Source organism: Coturnix japonica, chromosome Z (assembly GCF_054131305.1).
Source record: "Coturnix japonica strain WE chromosome Z, WE-NBRP24, whole genome shotgun sequence".
Classification (NCBI taxonomy): domain Eukaryota; kingdom Metazoa; phylum Chordata; class Aves; order Galliformes; family Phasianidae; genus Coturnix; species Coturnix japonica.
The window spans coordinates 8,126,908-8,153,074 of record NC_140702.1 but is presented as its reverse complement, the minus strand read 5'-3'; the positions used below and the strand labels follow the sequence as shown (position 1 = coordinate 8,153,074).

Genomic DNA, 26,167 nt, shown 5'->3' with positions numbered 1-26,167 from the left:
ATTTCTGTGACCCAATCTTCACCTGCTTCCAAAGGACCGCCGTGCCAGATTCAGGTGATGGGGACTGAGGACAGAGCCAAGCCAGACACTCTGCAGCCATACATAGAGAAAATAAGTGATAATATCACAGTTTGCTTTGAAAATTGGAAATGCTAGCAGGCTGTAATAAGGCTCTGTATGTATATTTTTGGAGAAATACATTGTTCTCCTATTGCTTTATTTTAATCAAATGGTTGGAGAGTGAAATGAGTGTTAAACAGTGCACATACACTTCCCCAGCACTGACTATGAAGGTTCCTAACAGCTGGACATACAGATTTCAGCAAGAGACATTCATTCCACATTGCAAAATTCCTAATTACAGCATAGTAAAGCATAACAAAGCTGTAAGCAAAACCAGTGTCCTGCAGAAACATTAAACACCTTAGCAAACTGCCTCCAAATTAGCCAGGCAAAATAGTGTTGCCTTTGAGGGAACTACAGCCGAATTTATGTGAGGAACCCAAGCAGTGGTCTCACCACTCTTCATGCCATCTGCGTAGCAGCCACTGGAAAAGTGCTTATGCCCCTTAGCTATACTGTACGACCTCTGAAGATCTATATTCATGACCCACCTGAACACAGGAGGTACAACCCTGTGTTATACTGCAGTGTCCCTCCTATGAAGGAACACTGAGGGAGCTGGGCTGCTTCAGCCTGCCTGGAGAGAAGGCTCTGGACATGTTCTGTGATTCAATGATAATACAGCTCTGCTTTATGATAGCTCTATGGTCATATTGTTTTATTATCACTTTATACTTAAATTTCAAAGTCTACTGTAACAATACCCAGAGTCAGTCACCAAGATACCACCCCGTGGGCTTGAGCAAAAAGCAGGTTGTTTTTGTGACGCAGTTTCCTGTGTACACCACAGCAGTGCACACTCTGGTTTTAGGTCTCATGTTCTTACAGATGTTATAGATATGCTGGGTCACACCTCTCTTGAGCTGGACTCAAACACTCAATAAAGATTTTCAAAATACCTTATACTACAATGACTCAAACCCAAAACCTGGATTGATCCAGAGCCCATTAGAAGTCTCAGTAAACTTAAATCAAGTTTTAGAGATGCCAGATCAGATAGGCAGCTCAGTTCAAATTGCAGTTAATGGTCAGTACCTAGAATGTTTTCTAAAGATGTTTTCACAAGAATTCCAGCTTGCCCATGCTCTCCCCTAACCAGCCCAGGGAAGTTAAAGAATACCTCATGGGGATAAACAACAGAAGGATGCACAACACTTTGGCATGTATCACAAGCTTACCTCCAGCACTCCTCATCTCTTCCCAGTCACCTTCCTGGTGTTCTAAGCAGCTCACAGCTATCCACCACCACACAGATGATGATGGCTCATGCAACAAACACTGTCAGTAAAACTGCATGAAAGCATTTGGTGGCAATCAGCAAGCTTTCTTTTCCCCTCATCAGCACCGTGCTCTGCAGATCAGCACAATGCAAATTCACAGCTTGTATTACAGAGATCTCTCAGCAGTTTGAAGACTGGGATATGGGGCAATGATTTTAAACTAGAAGAGGGGAGATTCAGATTAGATGTTAAGAAGAAATTCTTTACTCAGAGGGCCCTGGCACAGCTGCACAGAGCTGTGGGTGCCCCATCCCTGGAGGTGCTGCAGGACAGGATGGATGGACCCTGGGCAGCCTGATCTGCTGGCAGGGGGTGATGGAAAAGAATAGGCTATAAGTACTTTTCTAATCCAAGCCATGCTGTGATTCCCTGATTAACTGCATCTCAGCTGCTATCCAATGTTATGTGTCTCTTTTAACATATCTTCAAAGTTTCACAGTTGTTTTTTTATAAACACAATGACAGTCTAATACATTAAAGTAATACAGAGAACATTTTAATGGATAACAAATTAAGTTAATGTACCTAGAAGCAATTAAATGACTTTGCCTAAGGCAGGAGATAGGAAGTTCATGGAAATACAGAAGTATCATATACACCATCACTGGACAAATCCACTTTGTCATACAGTTTCATCATACAGGACACTAAAGGATTCTGTCATTTATCCATATCACCATTAATATTAAATGCTACTCAGCGATAGAAGAAAACAGAAGTCTAACAAAGGGAAATACCTCAATTTCCCTTCAGCGTGTTTACACAATCCTGAAACTCACTGCATTGCAAAAGCATTTGGCCAGCACTCTCAGATGTACAGTTCGGTTTTTCTGTTGTCCTGTGTCTAGTCAGGATTTAGACACAATGATCCCTGCAGGCTGTGCCAATGGAGATGTTTTCTAACTCCACTTTCAGTTTTGTTGAAAAAAAAATCACAGTACAAATTTGTTTCACTCACTCTGAATCCACCTGAGAGTTCAGCAGCAAGAGAACACTTCAGAAGAACAGCACACGTCTTACATAATTGCTTCTACTATCTTCTGAGAAGCATGAGGGAGGGAAAGAAAAACAAGAGTGACATCTTTTACTTGTCATCCTGCCCATGCAGATCTGTCCTTCATCTCAAATGCATGGGAGTCTGTTTGTATCAGAAGCTGAAATATTAGATGGCAGCTTTAGTCACAAAGATAATGCAGTATTCCAGGGCAGAAAAAAAAATGCTGTTGAGCTGTTACAGCATATCTCACTGTACTAACAGCCATAATTACACAGCCAAAGGAACTAAATGCCTCTCCTAGCTTTACATGTGGCCATTCAGATAGCTGAGCACTCCTGACATAAGCTCTGCTTTGTCTCTTCCACTTGATCCTCTATCTGTATTTTTCCTCCCTGTATGGTTTGCAAAAGGCTTCCACTTTCTAAACTCTAATAATATCTTAATATCTTCTAATAATTAAGCCTCACGTGACAAAAACATCACCACCACATCATTCCAAAAGGCAGAGCTGTTAGAAGTGCTGGTAATACAGTAACTAAGATCAACCCTACACTATTTTCAGCAAGTCAAGTAGCTGCTATTCACTGTGGGTTTTATTTTGGGATTTAACTTCATTGGTACTTGCATTCAGCTTCAATGTTCAAGATGATTTCAAATCGCCACACTATTAAGATCTCTGCTACTGATGCAGGTGTTAAGTACCAGCTTTACAAACACCATTTCCAGCAGTTCCTTCTGGATTCCGTGGCCTCAGAGTTGGCCACTAAACAAACCAGATACATTGCTGTGAAGGGACAGAGCCAGACCCTGCTCACACAGACATCAAATGGATGGTTGCAAAACTATCACCCAGCACTCAACTGAAGAAGAGCCACACGACAACCTCACCTCTGTGGGACAGAACTAATGCAATTCCTACTGAGTTCCTCCATGAGCAAGAAGAAGGCTTTAAGAGCTGAGCTTTAAAACGCATACCACATATTTTATGTGGTCAAAGTTGTTACCATTCAAGAGTTGCAAATTCTGTTGATCCTATTGTAGAAACTGGGCTTCAAAGTAAATCATTCAGAAGACTTACAAATACTCAGCCTGATCACTGGAAGTAAAATGAGATCTTAGATTAAGCCCAGCTACAAAGGGAGTGCTGGTGTGAGCACTGGCTTGTAGGCGACAGTAGAGAAGGCTCCTTGGGTCTTGTGATCGGAGGATGCTGGAGGCGAGGGCAAATAAACAAACCATAACTAATCTGAAGCCATGCCCACTTGCTTTGATTGCAAAGCCAGCCTGAAATAAAGAGGACTGGACATTCTGTTGCTTCACAATTGAGAAATGCTGCAAGAACAGAAAGAAAAACCAAGAAAACACCAATCCTAACAAAGTCCCCATGTTACTCTCAAGGTCCTCGAGCACAGCATTTCCTAAATGGAACTTCCAAAAGAGAACAGGGAGTATTAGGATTTATTAAACCGTGCTGCATGGTTGAAATTATATCACCACAGACTCTTCTGGTATATGCTGTGTGTTTTCCTTGTGATCCAATCAACCTGCCAGACAAAACCTTAGTGCCTTGTAACTTAATCTCTGTGATACACACAGATATAAAATCAACTTAACCAGACAGAAGCAGATAGAAAGTACGACAGTGCCAAGAGAACCACTGAAAACAACATGTCTGACCATGTGGATAAAGCTGAACATACCCAATTCCAAGCCACCACAAATAGCACTGAGCAACTTAGATACTATCATTTGTTCCTTGGTACTTCTGTTATTTGTACAGAAATAACAGGCAGGGCCGCATTACATGCTTAAGGACTGTGAGGTAATCTAACATCTCACGTTGGCCTAACAAGAAGACGACCGAGGCCGATGCTCTTCAACCACTCGAATCTGTGCTCGGTTGTTCAGAGTAGCAATCACTATTTCCTCACCCAGCACCAAGAATTCAAAGATAACTCAGAACAGGCCGAAGAAGCCACACGGTGCCCTGATGCCTGTAGCTGCAGTCAGATGATGCTGGTTGCTATTCAACGGAAGCGAGCAGCTTCCTGTCGCCAAGGCAAACGTGAACTGACTTCCATTTCAAGCCCGTGCAGTTACTGCTCCTCTAAAGATCCACAGTCTAACTTTCATTCTGGTGATTTTACATTTAAGTTTCCTCCCAGGTTATACAAATGAACGCGAATATTCAACATTTAATTTCCTTCTTCCCACTTCTACTCACCTTCCCAGTTCTCCCAGCTTTCACTCTGGACTTGGTTTCCTACCTGGACCCAACACATGTTTGTGTATTTTATCTGATAGACTGCCAGTGCTTCCCATTGCTCGGGAAATAGAGTCCTGGGAAGAAGCAAAGTACGGGCCAACAGCTTCTTGGGGTATCTGAGCAGCTGATTCCCTTATGGAGGGTTTTTCTCTTCATTCTTATTCTTTACACACAGCAGAGATAGAAAGGTTATCTATTGTGTTCATTTAACACTCAGTACATGCTTGTTTAAGATAAAAATGAGGTTTGCAAGCACACGCGGTGACCTTCCTGCACTATTAATGCACAGCAGCAATATCAGCAGTACCACAAGGCAAGTACACAGAACGGCCCAGGTTGGAAGGCACCTCAATGATCACCAAGCTCCAACCCACACCACTGCAAGCAGGGCCACAAACCTCCACACTTCATACCAGCCCAGGCTGCTCAGAGCCCCATCCAACATGGTCTTGAACACCTCAAAACACCACAAAACCCGTTCGTGGTGCTAAGCCCGACCCGCACGCTGTCGGCCTGCTGCTGCCCGGGCCCGTCCCGGCGGCGAGAGCCTGCCCCCCTCCCACCACAACCACAACCACAACCAGCAGCCCAGAGTCACACTGTTCCCTCCGGACGGCGGCACTTACTGTGTGCTCAGGAGCGAGGAGACGCGGTGGGAAGCGGCGGCAGCGGCACAGCCCCGGCGGTGCGGGAGCGGCGGAGACGGCCCCGCTCGTGGGGCGCGGGGAGAGGCAGGAAGGGCGGTGTTATGTGCCTCCGCCCCGCCCGGCCTGGAGGGGAGCTGCGGGCGGGGAAGTAGTTGGCAAGTTACCGTGAGAAAGTGCTTCGTACGAGGTTGGGATCCTTCGGGGCTGGTCGCTTTTAAGTACCCCAGGAATAGGCAGTATAAGTTGTCGGAAGGTGGGAAGCGTGAGGGAACTGCGAGAGGCAGGGCGGTGTAGGACTACAGAGAAGTCCCCCTTGAGCAGCTGATGTGAACCTTTCGGAGTTAAGATTTCTTCTCACATCGTACTTATGGACAAATATCTGAGCAAAAAGATAACGTGGACAGCTGTCTGATGGTGCAGGCTCAAGGGTTATATGAAGTGGGGTTACATCAGGAGAGCAGCCAACTGCTTGTGGGGTTATGTGGGCCTCTGTTTTAGGTCTGGTTCTTTTCCTGCTCTTATTAAGGTCTTGAAATTATACCAATTAGGTTTACATCACTAAGGAGCTGTTGTTATAGAGCATCCAGAGAGGGGCTATGAACATGGGGAAGGGTCCACACAGCAAGAAGTGTGAGGAGCAGCTAAGGTCAATTGGTTTGCTTAGCCCAGAGAAGAGGCCAAGGGGAGGCCTTGTATTCTCCAGTGACAGCATGGGGATGATAGAGCTGGTCAGGGTAGGTTAGGAAAAGGTTCTTCAGCAGAGCAGACTAATTAATGTGCTGGATTTTAAAGGAAGACACTAGGAAGCTAACTGAAGTGAAAGCATGAGCAGCTGAGGCAATAAATGGCACAGGAAACGGACAGGAAAGAAGATCAAAACCATACAGATTCTACAGTTAAAACTGGAATAAAACACCAACGAACTTGTTAAATCAGTTATCTTTATTTATATAAAGTATTTGATCAGTGTGCTGAACCCACCATTAGAGGCTGTTTTGCTACTTTTAGTAAAAATAAACATTTGGAAAAAAAAAAAAAAATCATCTTGGAGAACATATCCAGTCTCCAAGCTTATTTCCTTGTAATCATGTTTGCATTTATTATTATTTATTTTCATAACTATTGCAACTAATCTAACAACGGGTGCCCTTAGGAGGAAGGGAATGGTACCTCACATAGAATATCCCCAAAAGTTTATTTCCTGCAAGTGGCAGCAAGGTTTCTATAACGCACCAGAACACCTAAACTCAGCCTGTGCCATAGCAGTGTGGTACAAAACCTAAGTCTATTCCGCTTGCTTCACCCCTCCGTGAACATTCTGCAACATCAGCTGAGAATTACCTGCTTTACAAGTCACACAGGAAGCCAGTTTAAGTACCCAGATGGCCAGAGTTTAACTCTCAGAAGTTACTGCAGTAACAGCGAAGAACTTGTATCACAAATTTGTTTGAAGTAACTGAATCAACAGGACAAGAATTAAAACCCAGCTGCGACATGTGTTGCTACATGGACCAACACCAGCCACAATTATTAGGCTATGATATTAAAAAGGGACATTGTCAACCAAGTTATTTTGTCTGGACATAAAGTTACAGGAGATCAAATACTTGTGAAGTGATAAGTTCAATTTCTGTATACAGCTACCTCATACACAGATCCCTGGGCAGCCCATGTCAACCTTTAGAGTAACTTGCATAGCAACAGCGAGTAAGCATTAATTGCTGAAAAGACAGGTATCAATGGAAGCTGTTAAGGCATCAGATGGAAGCTCCATTATTGTTATTTTTCCTAATGACTAAAGTTGAGAGTGCCCCTTTGAAAAGCTTTTGTTACAACAGAAGTAAACTCATTTTGATTCCATTATTACAAGAAAGCTACCAACAGAATGACTTACAATTGTTAAACATCAATTAACATTATGCACGCGGCTCAACTGATTTGTAAAGGAAGTAGCAGCAACATGGGATTCTAGAAGGTTGAGTTTCTGAGTTTCTGCAGGATTTATTGGAAATATTATAAAGGTATGGGCAAATACATCGTGATTTTACATTGTTTTAAGAGTAGCTTATGGTAACTATAAACATCATTGAAAACGCCTGCTCGTAGTCCTTACTCTTCTGATATATTTAAGAACGAAACATCAGGGACATCATTATACAATGCTGTCATTGTCATTTTGCACATTCTCTGAATATAACTTACTTCAGTGGTTGCATAAAATTAACACCTGTATATAAGCAGCTGTAAGCCCAGGTTGGTTTCAGTTGCTTCTCTGAAGGAGTGTGTTGAGGGTAACTTCCACTGTCTTCCTTGTTTAGTAGGAACGGAAGCTATTAGGATCACTGAGCAGATAGGACACACATTAGTGAGTCTCTTCGGTAAGGCGGTGTCACTTCTCATCAGTCACTTCTCTGGTCCATCACTGTACTTAAACTGTTTTAATACCAATTTTGATTTTAATCTATAGCTAAGAGTGGTGGAAGAACAATGACAGCTGAGCCACTGAACACCTGTACCAGTTTGAAATGCTGTCACAATGTTTTTTCATGGCGGAATATTCACATTCTTTCTTATTGCACAACTCGAAAATTCAGGTTATGTGCACAAAGACCCTCATAGTGTTTCCACTGCAACTTGCGAAACATACATTTTAGATGACCTTAATGCAATTTACAAAATATTTTTAAACGATTTTATATTTTTAAGATAAAAGCATCCTGAGAACGTTACAAAGTTCATTTTACAAGCCCTTCACTTCTACTATGCTTTATTTATCCCCATGGTTCCTAATCCGACGAGTTTATTTTACATTTAGTATCTATCTTGGTGCTCTATGTCACAAAATATCTTTTAGTAAAAAGTACACCACTGGCATTCAAGTAACCCAGCCTAACACCCAGTTTACAAATTAAATCTTTGTCATACGCTCAAGTTCTGAAACAGGCCAGGAAAAATAAACCAAAATACAGAACCAATATTTTGGTCAAACACTTTTAAGTTACGCAGTTTAATATTTTGGCAAAAAAAAAAAAAAAAATTGATTAAAAAAATAATAACAATAATAACAATAATTAAAAAAAGATGTATCCTTTTCAATATATTTTCCTTTCATTTTAAACCAGATGTAAACGTACAATACAAAGAATGACAGTATTAAAGTACTTTGCTCCTGATTTTTTTTCTTCCTTTTAACTTCTGTAAAGTACTTAGGAAAAGCAGACAAACAAAAACGTTAAGTGCTAAGAATGAACTGAGTATCTTTGGGCTACATAAAGTGTTACTGGAAAAAATGTAAAAAATAAATTAGCATTTTTTCTGTTTTTTTCCTCTACAGACATGCAAATAAATATTCTTTGAGGAGATTCTAATGCAATATTCTAAAGTTGTTATCTTCCCATACTTCTTCATCAAGACTAAAGCTTCACAAATAATCTTGACCATTTTAATAAGAAGATTTCCATTAATATGTACATTATTTTTGTAAAGGGAGTGTTCAGGGTTAAAAATATATTTCTTTTTTAAAAGCTAAGTCTGCCATCCTGATGGCAGTCAGTCAAGCTATGGAACAGAAGAGAAGTCACAGAACATTCTTCAGTTTCTCATACCCTAGATCATAGGAAAGAGACAGAGTGAGTTAAGGAGGTAAACAGCCTGGATTCCAGGAATGGAGAGAGACAGTGGCTCACATTAATATCTGCATGGCCAGTTTCTGATACAGCAGGAGTATCTACTAAAATAGACTGCTTTTTTTCCCCACACATACATATAAATTTTTATTGTTGGCCAACTACACAAGTAGAGATACAGCTAAGGTTGCCACAGTGAGAGAATAACATTATCTAAGGTTCCCATCTGGACCTACTTTCAGAAGAAGGCCAGGTGTTGAACACAGACTATGTCCAGATGGTACACTCCAGGCAGGAACATAACTACCTAAAAGGAAGAGTAAACCACCTCAGGAACATCTTAATTATGTTATAAACAGATAACTCAGAGTCCTGCATATATTTTAGGCAACAATCAGAATCTGAAGTGACTAAAAGATCTAAGTAATAAATATGTGAAATAAAAAAAAAAAGCAAAAAAAAAAAGCATATTTGTGGCACAAGCTATCATTGTACATCTGCTTTGTTGACTAGTTTCAGGAAAAATATTTTCAGGGATGGCAGAAGGTAAATGTTACACACTGCTCTGAGAAAAAAAAAAAATATTACATCAAGAATTTCACATCATTTTTTAACACTTCGTTAAATGGGCTGAATCTATCGGGCAAGATTCTCATCTTTACTGTTCCATCAGCACCACAGGAGAATATGTGATTTGCTGGTCCCGTCTCGATTTGCATGACTCCTGTCCCAATGTTTCTGAACAGAGACTGTCGAGAATGCTCGTTGATGAAAGTGTGCAGAAGATTAAACGTAGACAGACTCCACACCTGAAAAAGCATCAAAACATCAATCTCCCATAATAATTAGAAATACCTACCAGAATCTTAAAGCTCACTAGCTATGAGTCATAGTAAAATTGAACTGGAGTACATTTTATATTGGTCTTTCTTACTTTACTTATGAGACAAAAGGTATGTAGCAATCTGTAATGACATGGTTATAGAATATTCATATACATTTTCTATTATAAAGTCATATTCACTAAAGTGGGCTGTGATATAAGAACAGTATTTCAATACAAAAGTATTATATGTGAAAGGGTTGAGAACTGAATGTGACATCTGTTCATTACGTGCAGTAGGGTTTTACATGTGATGTTGTTTTTAAGTTCACACAATATCACAATCTTCCCCTCTTTGCTCCCTCTCACCCATTAATACCTTTATGTTGCCTTCAGCAGATCCTGTGACAAAAAACTCTTCTGTAGGATCGACAGCAATTGCTTTGACTTGAGAATCATGACTTTGGAGTAACTGCTGCTGCTGCTTTTGGCGAAGGTCAATTATACACGTAAAGCCTTTCCTCCCTCCAGAGATTAACAGCTGATGTTTTGGAGCATATGCTAGAACAGTTGCTCCACTATCATGACAGACAAAAGCTGAAAGCCAAAGCAAAATAATTTAAGTAAACACACTGTACTAACATTAGTTTGCCATCAATTTCTGAAGTTCAAGATAGTAAAAACAATGGCTTTGAAGCTGTAATGCAACTGACCACAATCTTTTAACTTCATTCTGTAGCACATGAATGCAAACAAGACTTGTATCAGACATCCTGAAGTTACAGTACTCACAAATAAAGAAGTTACTATATGGATGGAAAAAAACATCCTTCTTATCCCTATAAACATCTAATGCTATCTTTATGTTATCATTAGTGTTGAGTGGAGCTCTTCTGACTTAAAGGCAACCACAGGAGTTAGAGTATGGATTCTTATCCATGCAAACTTCACAAGGCTGTTAAAAACTACAGTTTTTGCAGTTTTATAGCTGTTGTTTTCTGTATAAGCTAATCACAACCAACAGGACTTATTCCATCTTTAAAAAAAGACTGAAGCTATAGATTTCTGGTTGTCAGGGGTTGTGCTTGTGGTACACAGATGTAAGAAATGGCAAGAAGCCATGTATATAAAACCTTGTATCATTTCTCAAGAACCTCTTCTTAGATCTCACAGCTGATGCAGGATGATGGAAGTTGTTCTACTGTTTGTATTAAAATTGCTTTCATTAAGTTAGACTCCAATAACTTTGCCATGATTACAGATCCCCTATTTAATTTTTATTGTTTATGCTGATCAAATATTTTCCTTGCTGTATTTTACTTACCATGAACCAAACTATTTGTAGGGGAAACCAAAGTATCCCAAAGACAAATATTTCTGTATGGAAAAAAAAGAAGTTTTAATTAATTGAGTAATGTTACCAAGTATTTTGAGTGGTTGGATGAGGTCATAGGAACCCTAGGGAAATTGTTTCAGGGAGAGAGCACTGCAAATAAGATTATGAAATTAGTATTTTTGGGCAGAATTAACGTGACTTTCATAGTTACACCATGCACCTACCTTTCTACTACTAGTATTCTGCTTACAGATTCATACTGAGATGACAAACTTTTTGTAGATGATTTCATCTGAATGTCAGTTGTTCTTGCTATTTCTTATTCCAGACTTATTTTAAGTGTTCCCTGAATAGCAATGCAGGTCTACCTAAATCTATCAATAAATACTTTAAGACAGATTCACAGAGAAAAAAAATAGAGGTTTTGTGCTATAAGATCCTATAAGATCTGTCCTTATATGATCCTCTTTACCACAGAAATGTAGGTGCATATGTTGCTCACCCCCAAAATAAGAAAGATGGCATAAATATGCACATTGCTCTGAAACTGCCTATGGAGGATCAACAGAAAACTGGACGCGGGGAGGAGCATCTTCATATATAATTTGAGCAACAATGAATAAGTTCTTACCTATTGTCAGAAGACAATCCAGCTGTGGCTATCAAAGACGATGAACTGATGAAAACAAAATCATTGGCTGTTTTGTTATGACACTGCCAGGTCTGAAAAACAACAGTTTATAAATGATTAATTACAAAGACACAGATTTTCTGTCAATATGAAAGCTTAGACTTGCACAGGAAGGTGGGTTGCTTTGAATACAATGTAAAGAACACAGGTTATGAGACCACATGCATGCCTTCTGAAACCACCGACTTTTCAGGGCAGTATATTTCCAGTCCTAATTTACTGATGCTTAGTTCACAGCTGTCAATTACGGACAATACTTATGGAATATTCAGGTTATTTCAGCTATGACACTGCATTTTCTACTCTCTAGCTTTACTGGCATGGTGGGAATTTGAGAACTTGTCTGTCAAATAGATTACAGAATGTCAACAATGCATTATTAAAAACTGATTAACACTGGTTATCAGAACAATCCCTGCCCAATCCTAAAATGTCTAAAAAGGTAAGAAAATAAAAAAAAACCACAACAGAATTTTGTGGAAGCAAGCTCAGTTTTCCACTTACCAAATATGGTTTCGGTGTGGTTCCTGTAAGTGGGCAACATTTCCAATTGGTTTGGTATAAACTTATATATCCATCAGCATCAACAACTCCAAACTGAAATGAGATGTAAACTGTAAATCTACATGTATTTGTTACATAAAAAATATCTCCCACAATTCAGAGAAACTCCTTTGAATTTGGAGAAAGCAATGTTTCAGTTAATTTACAACTTTCTGTATGCAAGGTTAAGGTAAATATTTCTGTCATTTACCTTATTTCCTTGGTAATTGAACCTCATTCGAGTTACCCTTGAGTTGCCACCAGACCGAAAACACGTGATTTGCTGCGCATGACCCCATTCAAACATTCTTACACTGCCATCTTGAGCACCTGTCAGATCTGCAATAGAAAACATTCACACTTTGACCTTTTGCAACATCGGCAGGAAGATTTCTTCTAAAAGTTTCAACAAGACTCACACCAGCTCACACAATCCCCAAAACTGCTAAAGCCACAGCATCAGCCACAGTACACAGCATAGTGTAGGATTACCAGGTTACCAGTGAAGCTTAAACCCATACTATTCACATCCTATTGAGCTGTACATACTTATTACTTAAGAAATGTGTTGAGATGGCACTGAAATATGGTATTAGAGACATTGATACAGCCTTATCCTTCTATTTTTCATACAAGTCAAAGTAAAGGAAAACAATATTCATTTGGTTTTAAAAAAGGATCCCTTTTTGCAAAGGCTACTCATATGCAGTCTTCAGTTAAAGAAGCGCAAAGCTGAACTTACAATATGGCAATGTTGGATGAGAAGCCATTCTTCTGACATTATTTATAGCCTTCTTGAGCATCTGTTCAATAAACAAAATAACAGGAAACAATTACACAGTATCTCCCAACAAAAGCTTACTGAATATGAACAATTAATCATGTCAGACAATTTGTTTCCTATCAGAATTCCTACTAAAAGCAAGAACTGCTTTTAGAAATTCAGAAGACAGTTTTATTCAAGACTAGCGCAGATGTTAATACTTTTGCAGCTTTATATACTGTGGTAAATATTAGCTTTTTGCTTCAGAGACTTATGGATCCAAGTATAAACACTCCTTAGGCTGCAGTCTTACCTCTTTTCTTGCCAATTCCTTTCTGATTCCATTAAATTTATTGGAATATTCCTGAATATTGTAAGATAAGCAAGAGAGAGGCAGAAGCATGTAAAGAAAGAGGTAAACAGACTTTAACAGAAGTAAAAAAATCGGAGGGAAGATATTAGTTCAAGTCTAGTTAATGCACTGTCATTGACTGAAAAGTAACATTTATTTATTACTATTTGAGGCCTTCTAGAATAAGCAAAATACCTAGTAAATGTTAAATCAAATATTGATCAAAAGCATTTAATAATTTTGCAAGTATACTTCCAATAGATTTTCCTTTTGTTCCTGAGGCCAAAAGATTTTCCTCCTAAACTGACTTCACTTCCTAAATTCAACACTTCTGTTCATGAATTCCATGACTTTTCTTTGAGTAAGATACACTACCAGGAATTCTGTTTTTTCCATATTGTTTTGACCCCTCGCTTTCAAGTGTTCAATACTGGAGACATCAGACAATGAAGATTAAAAAAGGCATCAAATTAAGTGAGAAGTTCAATCCACAAAACCCTGGCTGCAAAGACAATGTGGGAATTTTTCATCAAGGAAAAGGATTTTCCATGCATGCCTCTTCCCTGCTTTTCTCTCTATTGCTGTATCTCAAAATTAAGCTTTCATCCTTTTATTTCCTGCTTTAATTTCTTTCTTTTTTTCCTGGACTTTTTGTTGTTGTTCTTTGTTTGTTTGTTTTTATTGGTTTGTTCCATTGTTTGTGTGTTTGGTTGGTTGTTTCAGTTAGCAAAATACCTGCAAATCCTTCTAATCCTGTATTTTGGAAGCAGATTCACATCATTCAGTTTTCAAAGCTCCCATATATGATTCAGGGAAAGCCTTATGCCTCTCAGTCACTCAAATTTATTTCAAAACACCCTCGAGAAGGTAAAGCAAGGCAAGACAAGCTTTTCAAATATGAGGTTTTTTCTTTTTTCTTTTTTAAATATTTACTTAAAAATCACAAATGAAACAAATAAAGTAAAAGGTCTGGTATCATAATGGTGTCTACAGCAATCTATTAGATTTTAAAACAAGAAGTCAGAAGAAAATACTCTTCAAACAACAGTGTGTACACCAGTCAAATACTTTGCTCTCTAAGTTCACTATTTCTTTCTCTATGCAAGTTAAAACATAATTTTTAAGTTATTCAGGCTTATTCTGCTTCTTCACCAAAATAAAAGGACTGAACTGTTTTACAGATAATAACATAAACCCAGAACACAATGAAAAGCTTAATTCAACAAACAGATATTACTATCTCCTAATCTGTATTTTTTCTATACTTTATTTCGTTAAAAAGGCAAGCTTGCTAGACTTGTCTTTTGAAGTCTACACTAGCACAATTGTCTGATACAGCACTTCCCATTTAGAAGACAAATGCATATCCTTTAACTATCAGCGTAACTAATACTTAATACTGCTAGTTCTGCTTCCCCTTCAACAGCAGCTGATGGCTGGAGTCGGATGTTTTGTGACTGAATAATTAAAAATATATATATATTTGACCCTTGGTTAATAAACTGTGATAAATATGGGTGTCATACACCTGTTGAACAAGACGCCAGCTTTTAATAGAGCTGACTGCACTATTTACTTCAGTGCTCTTTTTGAACCACCTACTGGAAGCACAGTGCAAACGCACTGCTGAAGAATCTAGCAGTGAGCCTCCTCACTTACCTTGTAGGAACAGAGCAAGTGGAAATAGCAAAGGCTAACAACTAAAAAAATCTCACAACTAATAAAACATAGTTAGCTGACTAAATTAGTTTCCTGTGTTAATGGAAGTGAGCCACAAATGACATGAGTATAAGGACAGTAATAGTAAAGAACAGCAGGCTATGGATCTACTAAATGAGTTGTAATCACGGAAAAGATGGAACAAAGATCAAAAGCAGTATGTGAAGGAACAAAGTACCAAACAGTAGTAACAGGATGTTTTTTTTGGTGAAGCTGATTTTCCTACAGAATTCAGTATCATCACTTTCTCCCAAGAATCGCTATACCTTCCTTCATTTACTTTGTCCTTCATTCAGTACCTTTGTAGCCCCTGCCTACAGGGGAAGTATGGCTGCATTCCCTGGCTGGTTCTCTACTCTGCCAGAGTCAAACAGAATGCCAACCAAAACTTAGGTCCAAAGTTTAACAACAAATCCATTCAACAGAAGCACAGTCAGGTATCTTCAAGTAAGAAAGTTTCGCAGCATATAAAACAGAAAGCTATACAAGAACACTTTGCATTAATAGATTATGGAATTAGTTTGTTGAGAAGTACACACATGAACTGCATATACACACATAAACATACATATATATATACACATACACATGGAATTGAGAGGAGAAAGTGGCAAACCTTCCAGGAAAAGCTGCAGATGACACCTGATTATGTCACCAGAGCTAGAAAACTGGTAACTGGGATTAGCAGTTTCCATATGCAAGGCAGAGATGTAGGTATTGTAACAGCATTGTTTTAATGTGCATTCCTTATTTACTCCTAATACTCAAACTAAACTGTTTATATCAATTAAAAAAATAACATACGGCTCTTTTATTCTGCCACACTTATCAGCTTGCTCTAATCTGTTAAATGCTGTGAAGCGCAGCCAAGTCATGAGATGCAATGCATTCAGTTATCCAGGCCAGCTGCACATCTGTGTTCAGAGAGCCTGAGAGATAAAGGTGTCTGGTATAACCACTTCAGCCCAGTTAAGTGGCTCTAAGTAAGCATCTTCCTGGTGACTATCAACAGGCCTGCATTATTACATCTATGCTGCACAAGACTTAGGTAAATGTGCACAGGACCAAGTTAAGTATGCCAATAGTCAGACCAGAATTAGCATTTGATCAGAACTGAATCTGAGATCATATCTTTTTGCTCAGAGCCAAAGTTTATTCCAGATAGAGTATCCATGTATAAAAACACTACCATTTTACAAGCATCACCTTTATTATGAGAACGATTAGTTTAGTCTGGCAGATGTGACTGTGCTTTACTGGGTGTTCCTCAACTCTGTTTATTTTAGAAATGTCAAATAATGAAATTTATTACCTCCTGTAAAAACACTCATCAGTCAAATGGCCAAATTTAATAGAACTACAAAGCTAACTTAGGTGGGAAACCACACAGCTCTTCAAAGAAAAGACAACAGAGCTGACTTCAGCTTTTGGGTTAGAAAAACACCACTGTTTAAAGTTACCAGTATGTAAATGAAATTACGAACGATGGATGTAGCTGGTCCTACTTCTGCAATATCACCTTCCTTATTTTTCTTATGCAATCAGAAATCCTCACTTTTCGCAAGTCTGATTTGCTCAATTACAGAGTTTAATTCACTTCACTGGAAGCCTCTGTCCTGCCTATGAAATGTGCTTTAGAAGTTCATTCAGTATGCTATCTAGAAAGGCCTACAGTGTAGCAAAATGGCAATTTATACCAGATTGGAAGCTGGTACTTACTTGAAAATAATATCTGGAATACTCAAACTCAGAATGAAACATTAAATTTTGGTTAAACTAAAAGCTACCTCGATATTTTACACAAGCATTTCAAGCCAATTTCTATGAATCATCTTCTGAGATCTCCTGAATTTATGCTCTTTAGTATTTAGCCTCAGCTCATTTAAAAGCAATTTAAGTTCAACTTCTTCCCTCAACTTTGATTTTTAAGCAAAAAAATAAAACCACTAAATAAAACTTCTGCTTTCTTATTTCATGTGTATTAAATTATATGCAGTGTTTTAGCCTATTAATAGCACTATTACAAAAATAGCTTAAAAATTAACCTAGTAAAAAGGCAACATTTACCTACATGCTAATTGTAAGATATAGACAGCAACAATGAGCAAAGAAAAGCAGAGAGAAAGATGGCTTTGTATACATCTAATCTTTCACTTACCACAGATGCACCCCTGCCAGTTTGCGTACTACCGAGCCAAGGCATATTAATGGGTGTGCCAGGATTACTGTGAGTATAAGGAGTGGTTCCCTGAACATTTACCAGATCATCACGAGCATGTATAACTAAGAAATCATCAGCCCTATAAAGGAAATAACATTATAAGTTAGATTTCAAACAACAACACTAAATACTGTGCCTTGACACAATGACTTATGCACAGACAAGCTGTGATGTTGGAAACATAAAAAGCATACCCTTTATTTTCTATTTCAGCATCATCATCAACCCAGGTATAGATCTGTGTAGCCAGTATCGCAGAAACATCTAATTCTTGAATGTCATGACTTGATGCTATTGCAATGCAGTTCCGATTTGCCTGAAAAAAATCACACGCAATAAACAGCTACAAAAGGACTACTCAGGTGCTGATTTTCACACAGTTGTAGCTAAACTATACACTTAATCCATATAAAATAGAAAACTCTTATGGCTACAGATCTATGTATTTACATTAGCAGAACTTGGAAGCTTCCTCTTTAAAAGCTTCCTCTTTAGAAGGACAGCACAACACAGTTTGTATTTTGTATCACTCAACCAGCTCCAGTTTCTCCTTGCACCTCTTACAGGAAAATGAAGACCCAGCATTCTCATACTGCATGCCACAATGCTTACAACCTGTTTCCCCTTCATTCCTCCATTTAAGGCCTAAGTAGTTAAACAGGAGAATGTGGATTTTTTTCCTCCTTTGCAAAGACAATTAACACTCCTAGACACAAACTTATAGAACAAGTAGAGGCCACTTCTCCCTTCCCTCTATCCTTTTTCACAATAAAAAGGAAGATAATTTGCAATATGATTCTGTAACTATGGTAAGATAATTATGAACTGCTCTAGAGAAGAAAGAACTAAGAATTCAGGCAGTATTAGGACTGTTTGCAATGAGCATATCACCTATTCACACTACCACAAGCTCAGCAAGTAGAAGAACAACGCAAATGGATTAAACAGACTATCCTACCTCCTTTATACTCACCTTATTGACTGCAAAAGCAGTAATGATGTCAGACTCTTTGTGAATTATTCTTGCCTTGCCTCCTGGGTATCCCAAATCTGTTTCTATCTGTATTTGAAAAGTAATATATATATAAATAATATATAATAAATAATATAAAACAATATATAAAAACATACATATAAATAATATATATAAAGTAATATTTAAATGCAAAATATATATCTATACCTACAAAGTTTTGCGTGTTTTTTTTTAACCTGGAATTACAAAGACTAAGCATGACATCCTATGATGATGGCTTTGTACTATTATACCTTCTAATAAAAAATAAAAGTCTTCTTACATACATAAAACTGTGTAGAACTGCAGTTTTAAACAAAATCTGTTTTATGAATTGAGCAAAACTTCAAAAAATTAAGATACCATTCTCAGTCAGTTCCAATGATCTGCTTATTAACAAAGTTTTATCACATAAGCAATCATAACAAGACAGCCCAAGGATATCACAGGATGTTCTCATTTTTGTCTTCTCATTTTTGTATTCTCACTAGTTTTCTCTGTAAGAAAATCTTAAGAATATAGTATTTCTAGTTGTATCTGAAGGTATGATATTATATTTAGTTTCTTTTACCAGCCTACCAAAATGGGCTGATTTATTGCTATCTTGAAACTAAGACTCATCAGAAGTTTTCAATATCAAACTATGATTATGCTAATAGATAAGGCTTTATTTTCAGTTTATCACTGTTACTTCTGAGTGGCAGTTCTAGCCACAGGTAAAAAGTTCCTGCATACTCCTTCCCACACTGCTATGGAATTTTCCAAGTCACTTGGAAAATTTACAACCTCAGCACTTCATTTGACATAGCTATGTAATTTAATAATATGTAGTGTTCTTACTTGGTTGTTTCATCTTGCTTTCTAAAATATGAAGCTTATTAGAAAATAAATTTAAGATAATTTAAGATAATCAGTGTAATTCAATCTCTTCCAAAACTGTTTTCTTCAGTTCTTTTGCTGTGTCAGTAATTTGTTTTAAGGTGTACCAGAACTATTTTGAAACTGAAAGATTTCATAACAATGTATGGTCTAATTAATTTGAGCATTAGGGCTTTGTACCTTATTGATGATGGACTCCTCTGCCACAGAATTTTTCAAGGTTTCATTATGGTCCTCTAATGACTTCACAAAGGAAAGAACAAGCACAGAAGAAAGAATAAAGATAAGACCAGGTGTCAAGGAAATCCTTAAGTCCTTACTGTTTAAACCAAGAAAGAAAAACTGAAGCACAACAGCGCGTTCACACACACATGCATGTCACTTACATATATTGTTATGTAACAGTAGTAATTCTCAGGTTTACATTCTCTCACTTTATATTTACTATGGGGGACATCCATTTACCTATATCGCAACAGCAATATATCACCTCAGAAGTCTAATTTATTGCAAGTAATCTCCATGTATTGCTAGTAATAGGAAGATGGAAAGTAAGACTAACAAATGTAAAATGTATGCTGTGTACGGCTGTCAGGGAACTTGATTAGAAATGTATAAAGCACATGTAAAGTATTCCTAAGTACCTTCCCATATAGCAACACAGCTGCATTAATGTAAGACATTATAAAAAATGGTGCATCTTCAAACGAGAAAAAAAAAGGCAACTGAAGAGGGTGAAAAACAGCAGAACTCCATTACAGAACCACAGCTTCAATACACTTAACTGAATCTGACACCTCAAGCTCAGCTAGATACTGGAAAACAGTATCAGAGATGGAAATATTACTTGATAACATCACTTTTTAAAGAATGAATAATCACGTGACAGAAACAAGTGGATAAATCCAGGATGATCACAGTAGGGATAAGTTCATGTTCGGTTACCATTTTTGATCCTTTAAATTTTAAGGTTTGTCATTCTTTTAGTCAACTTTTATACTATTATGAACAAAGATGCTGACTGCAGTGAAGCTTTCAGCCAGTATACATTCAAAGACCAATTGTTACTGTTTTCAATGAAACAATGGAAACAGACCTTCCAATATGAAATATTGCAGATTTAGAGTCATAGCCAAGCCTACTATTCATTCATGCTCTAGGAAGCAAAATGCCAGCCAGATAAGTCCATTAAAAGCTCATAAATTAACCTAAAAAATATTACATACCCTAAGTGCCATACCAACCTCATTTAAGCATCGCTTCTTTGTAAAAATGTTTCTGATAAAGGTTTCCTGGACTTCTTCCTGTTTAACCAGGTATTGCCAGAGCCTCTTCACAGATAAGGCAACATGACTGTTAGATCTACAGGGCAAAGTTAAAATAAATATCTGCATCTTGGTCATACTTCAGACATTGCAGTAACTCCACTCTATTCTCCATAATATGGATCATTTCTGCTTATTGACAATTAGTGCTTCTAATACAAGAAAAATGAAAGACCAACACTTCCATCTAGGAACATATTAGTAACTGTGTAACATCTGAAAGGTCCATGATTTTTTAGTTAAAAAAGAAAATCAGAATGATTGTAGCTCTGATCTGTTTTCAAACAATGATGTTTATCTCTGGAAACTGCACAGAAAAGTAAAACTTGTAATTACAGAGTTGATTATAGCAGGCCAAGCCCACAGAGCCTCCAAAAAGCTTAAATAATGATTCTTGCAGAGATTCTGATTTGTTCCTTTAATTTCACAAGAGATTACAGTGGATACAGAAATTAGCATGGCAATGCCACTGAGTTGAGGCCTATCACATGCACTGCCTACATAATGCTTGATTTTAGTTTATTGCATTAGTCAGCGTTTATAAAAATTAGACTCACCTGAATGGAGTGTTTGCAGGCTCAAGCAAAGTTTTATGGCGAAGCAATGCAGGACCAGCAGCTAGGGCATCCTCAGAAGCATGAACTGAAATATAATGTTGAGGTGGACCACCATATAGCTCAAGACGTCGGAGAAGAACTTGTTCCCAGCGCTGTAGTGTTTTCAGAACTGCATGGCATACTGGTGAACTAACTGGAAGCTCTAGACAGATGAGGAAACAATATTAAAACCTTAATGCTCCCTTATAAGCTTTATGTAGACAATCCCATAGTTGAATACTTAAGCTTATTTCAAGCATGTCCAAAAGCAGTCTTTACTCAAAGCTCATCCTGGTGTTTTGTGCTAACACTGCTAGATGAAGGATAGCCTTATTCAAGGCTAGCATAAATTAAACAAAGAGTAGGAATTATGCAACTTGAACTGCAGAAAAAAAGTTTTCTACCAAGATAAAGATATTGTAAACACTTCTGCATGACAACGAGGCATACAAAAGAACAAATATGCAGATTCCTGCAAATTCCTGCTAAACACTAAAACTTCCATCTTCACCCATATAACACCATGACAAGAAGTATCAAAACAATCCCAGACTATGAAAAAAATAAGAGCTTTGACACTAAAAATAGAACATATTTAATACTCAACACATGACTAGTATTAAATATAAAAAGACAATTGCTGCTTATTACCTGAGAGATCATGTCCAGCCAAAGGATAGAAAATCTTCAGGTTGTTAAGAACTAGCTGAACCATTGCCAATCGCATCAGTGACCAACTAATAAGAAAACACTGATAAGTCATTTGCTAATAGGATATTTTTTTAATGCATTAACAGTTAGGATTTCTTAAAGCTTCATATCCTTACAATAAACTATGCATAATTACAGTGTTTTAGGATATCATAATATTTTGAACCTAAAGGCCACTATACAATGTACTGAAGTGTAAACTAATCACTATAAAGAGTAGATAAAACACTTATAGTAAATACCAAGTATATGATCTTAACAATAAATAGCCAAAAATGCGTATTTGACCATTGTAGAGCAACTTGCATTCTAAAAAAGTTACTCACCTGTATGAATTAGCATTTGAATGCTCCTGATTATGTGAATTTGCTGCAAATGCATCTCCATCAATATCATCATCATCTTCATCACTCTCCTGACTCTCTTCTGAGTCATACTCCGCTCTACTTTGCGATGGAAGAAACGGCTAAAAATACACAATGTATTTATCCTTAAGTAGCTGCTAGCCAACATTTAGCTTTACATTATGTTTTTTAAAAATAAATCATTGTAATATTTAATATTTTATAAAATAGCAAGTATGCCATCTTAATCTACACTGTAATGTGGAATTTCTACCCCATAACAATATTTAGTGTCATTTTTATATTATTCAAAATTCTAACACTTTTCCAGTTCTTGGTTGTTTTTTTCTACTTTCACATCAGGAATATAAAACAAACGTAGTACTCAAAAGCTTTTACTTGTTAGAGAAGCCAAAGCCACCACTGTATTCCCTCTGACTCTAAATCATCCAAAGGCTTTGAAGACCACTGAATAAAAACATCTTATCCTCTGCTTACTAATTTCAATATGTATGACAACCCCAGCACCAGTGCCTCGCTGTGCTATTTGGTACTTGTGATTTCTCTTTTGCCCTTCTTCCTGAAGTGTTGCTAATATACTTATTTTGCTGAAACAGCTAATAGAAATGCATCATACTGATTATGTAGTTTTCTACGTAGAAAGTTCTCAGACAGCAAACCTGACACAAGACAATGTAACTCGATTTCTGTTAAGTAAACAATTTCATTTTACCCATTTTAAATGGTAATAAAAAGCTACTCAAGAGAGACATGGACATAACAGAAAGAGCCACAAAGGCTTAAGCCTCTCTTCCATGATGAAAGGCTGAGAGAGCACAGGGTATCCAGTCTGGAGAACAGATGACTGAGGGGAGATCCTCTAGGAATAGAGTATCTAGGAGTATCTCACAGGTTCTCTGATTGTCTCATCTCCATTCTGAACAGCTCACTCATATCTACTTATGTATCTGTACTCTATAACAATGTTAGTTTTCCTCATAACAAAGTATAAGAAAAAACTAATGTCACAGCAGTAGTATTAGAGAAAGTCACAAGCAGTAACAATGGGTGGCTTTTATCACACATCTAAATTGGTACCTGACATAAAGACCAAGCAGAAAATACTATTACAGAAGCAATATAAGGCATTAAACTTTCAAAGTAGCAATTACCTTTGCAATGAAATAATCCCAAATACTAAGCTCAGGAGGAATAAATCTTTCTTTGTCAGGTGGAGATTCTTGGTCTAACCATGGCACAGCAGGTACCTGAGAACTCTCCTTCAGAGAGGTTTTTGATGAAGGCTTGAAACGTTTTTGCTGTTTCTCTCCATCATCTAAAGGGGAAGAAAGCAGACATTGCTTAGAACTGTCAGCTCCACCTGCCATTTTAAATAAAGGGATTCTTAATAGAAAGTACAAAGCATCCTCATTACAAAAGCTTTCAGAAGTTACTTTATTTCTGTAGCAAATAAGCATAGATGATGTCAATCCTCAAAAACGCAGAACTGATAATGAACCAGAATGCCAGAAATGGACAGCCCACAGTACAATAAATACAGCACAGCAGATTATGCACATAACTGCATTAGAAGCTTTCTTCCTTCAGCAAAGATGACAAACATAAATGGCTCAGGTCACAATGCAAAAATAGATTAACTCAGTATGTACTGCTGAATACTGATCTGTGCAGAATTTTTTTGTTGTTGTTTGTTAGTTGTCTGACTGCTTTTTTACCGGCAATGATTTTGCCTTTCAGAATCTGTAGTGAAAATGCTTAAGCTTGCAATTCCTAGTCCAAATTTCAATCCGGAGGAGTTCTATATTTTCCTATATGGTACAATCCTGGTAAATCTATTTGCCCTAACAACGTATTTTGCCAGTAAACAGCAGAAGTCCAATGTTAAACAATATGATCCAATACATTCCTTATTAAACAGAGAAGAGTTGTAAAACTAGTTATTTGTAACAGTACTCTAATTTCTACGAGCTGAAGGGCCTGTTAACTTCTCCAAGATTTACTTTAATCACAATAAGCAGCATCTAAGAGATGTTTTGTTAAAGACCTTCACTCTCCAACACAATAGTACTCAAAGTAACAGCTTACGAAGACTACCACCAAAATCTTAACACAGTTTACCAGAAATAAACCAACAAACAAGTTTTGTTTCAGAATTCCAACTTCTCAATTTATAACTCAAGGCCAACTTCAAAAAGCACAGAAATAGTAACAGCTTGCTTAAAAAGAAGCCAACAAATCCATCTGATAACCTGAAATCATTCTGCTTCTTGGGAGGTGAACTGTATTCAGTTTATCTGATAGTAAAAGACTGATGTTACAGACTGCCACTGGCTTTGGGCAATAAATTAAGTGTTCTGGCTCTAAAAAAAATAAATAGAGAAAGGCAGGAGAGAGAATCATGGAGATGTAACAAGGAGGCATTCATTCATCTTCAGTTAGAGATAAAATGGACTCAAATCCATCTCCTACTTGTAAAATTTGCTTTTAATTTTTGTTTACATTCATATAATACATGGAGAAAGTTAAAATGTTAAGATGAAAAGAGAGACTGTTTTTGAACTGCCTTTTGAAGTTCCCAAAATTTTCAACATCTATCTAACTGGACATTAAACATTTACCTTTTTCTTAAGCATTTTAAAATATCCTTTCTCCAGGTAAGATTTAAAAATTATGGTATCACTGAGAACAACCACAGCACTTAAGCAGCCACTCACTTCCTCCCACTTCAATTTCTCTCTTGTTCAACTGCCAAAAACAAAGTCTGCACACATGCAAATCTGCAGGATTAAAAAACTGACGGTGATTAGAAATCCTTATCACCGACTACGAGCATCAACGTATTGGACTAGACTTGTTTATTAGGATATGCTAAAATGAACATCACAGACAAAAATGTTGCTTTATGTTTTAACTTCCTTGATTATTCCCTTCTGCTACCTAGGGCCATAAAGCTAATTTCTACAGAAGCTTCCTTTTCTATGTCTAGCATCAATGAGAAAAAAAATATATCTCCTTTAAGATCAATTAAATATTCCATATATGAAATGTTCATGCTCATAACAGAAACTAAGCCAGCTTCAAGGAAAGTAAGATTCAAGACAATTAAAAAATAGATTTAGGAGAAGTACAAAATAATTTATTTACCATATATTGCCTATCAAAAGCTGAAAGCATTATCTCATCTTTCAGCATCAGCTGGATACTGTGATGTATGTTAGCAACATGTGTTGTCCTAGTATACTGTACTGTAATTTTCTTGCAAGAGATATTATTTGATATACACTCACCTGTATTAAAAGGTAACATAACAGCTGAAGTACAATGTATTTTCATACCATTATTTAAAAAAGCTCATCAGCCTACAAAGAGCACACACATGCATTACTCTGTATGAAAAATAAGCAATTGCTTAAAAGAAAAGAAAAAACTCATTTGGCATGAAGATAAGGAGCAAGTGTTGCATGCTATAGAAATAAAAAAGTATATGCTTGCAGAATGTTTTTCAATGTAGTCTCCAAAATGTTAACGCTTTACTTTAGCACAGAATTCTTTTCACTCTGTGGGATAATTCTTCATATTTTTAAGACTACTGCTGGCTGCTCATTGAAATATGTAAGGGAAAAGAATTACAATCATTCAAATGGCTAGAAATACATTGAACTGATGACAGTCTTTCTTTTTCCTCATTTCTTTTCAATATTTATAAGGGCACTTAAGTAAACCAACATAGTCATTAAAAGTCTCTGACATTTGTAATTTCAGATCACAAGTTAAACTCACTTTCAAATTTCTTGTGAATTACTACCCAAAATAATTTGAACGCATTCTTGATTTGAAATATTCATCTTCATTGTCTTTATAATAAAGTAAGTAGTATTATAAAAGAAAG

General features: G+C 37.2%; 2 protein-coding genes across 8 annotated transcripts in view; both read right to left on the bottom strand.

The window, feature by feature from the left end:
* TNFAIP8 (TNF alpha induced protein 8) overlaps positions 1 to 5,389 on the bottom strand; it is a 33,833-nt gene extending 28,444 nt beyond the window's left edge. The window contains exon 1 of the mRNA XM_015849982.3: positions 5,293 to 5,389. Within this exon, the coding sequence (XP_015705468.1) occupies position 5,293 (1 nt within the window). The 5' untranslated portion in view covers positions 5,294 to 5,389. The remainder of the gene's footprint in view (positions 1 to 5,292) is intronic.
* An 848-nt stretch (positions 5,390 to 6,237) lies between these two features.
* Positions 6,238 to 26,167, bottom strand: part of DMXL1 (Dmx like 1) — a 64,026-nt gene continuing 44,096 nt past the window's right edge. For 4 of the 7 annotated variants that reach the window (XM_085529613.1, XM_085529610.1, XM_085529608.1 and 1 more), the window contains 17 exons: positions 23,430 to 23,593; positions 22,240 to 22,379; positions 21,854 to 21,939; positions 21,164 to 21,365; positions 20,526 to 20,643; positions 19,462 to 19,524; positions 18,361 to 18,447; positions 17,582 to 17,703; positions 17,325 to 17,466; positions 13,409 to 13,459; positions 13,075 to 13,135; positions 12,544 to 12,671; positions 12,294 to 12,386; positions 11,730 to 11,821; positions 11,087 to 11,139; positions 10,142 to 10,359; positions 6,238 to 9,748 (listed from right to left, as the gene is read on the bottom strand). In XM_085529613.1, coding sequence (XP_085385739.1) covers positions 9,524 to 9,748; positions 10,142 to 10,359; positions 11,087 to 11,139; positions 11,730 to 11,821; positions 12,294 to 12,386; positions 12,544 to 12,671; positions 13,075 to 13,135; positions 13,409 to 13,459; positions 17,325 to 17,466; positions 17,582 to 17,703; positions 18,361 to 18,447; positions 19,462 to 19,524; positions 20,526 to 20,643; positions 21,164 to 21,365; positions 21,854 to 21,939; positions 22,240 to 22,379; positions 23,430 to 23,593 — 2,045 coding nt within the window. In that variant the 3' untranslated portion in view covers positions 6,238 to 9,523. Of the gene's footprint in view, positions 9,749 to 10,141; positions 10,360 to 11,086; positions 11,140 to 11,729; positions 11,822 to 12,293; positions 12,387 to 12,543; positions 12,672 to 13,074; positions 13,136 to 13,408; positions 13,460 to 17,324; positions 17,467 to 17,581; positions 17,704 to 18,360; positions 18,448 to 19,461; positions 19,525 to 20,525; positions 20,644 to 21,163; positions 21,366 to 21,853; positions 21,940 to 22,239; positions 22,380 to 23,429; positions 23,594 to 26,167 lie in introns of those variants that run through there. The other 3 variants (XM_085529609.1, XM_085529612.1, XR_014939658.1) reach the window with 2 other exon arrangements.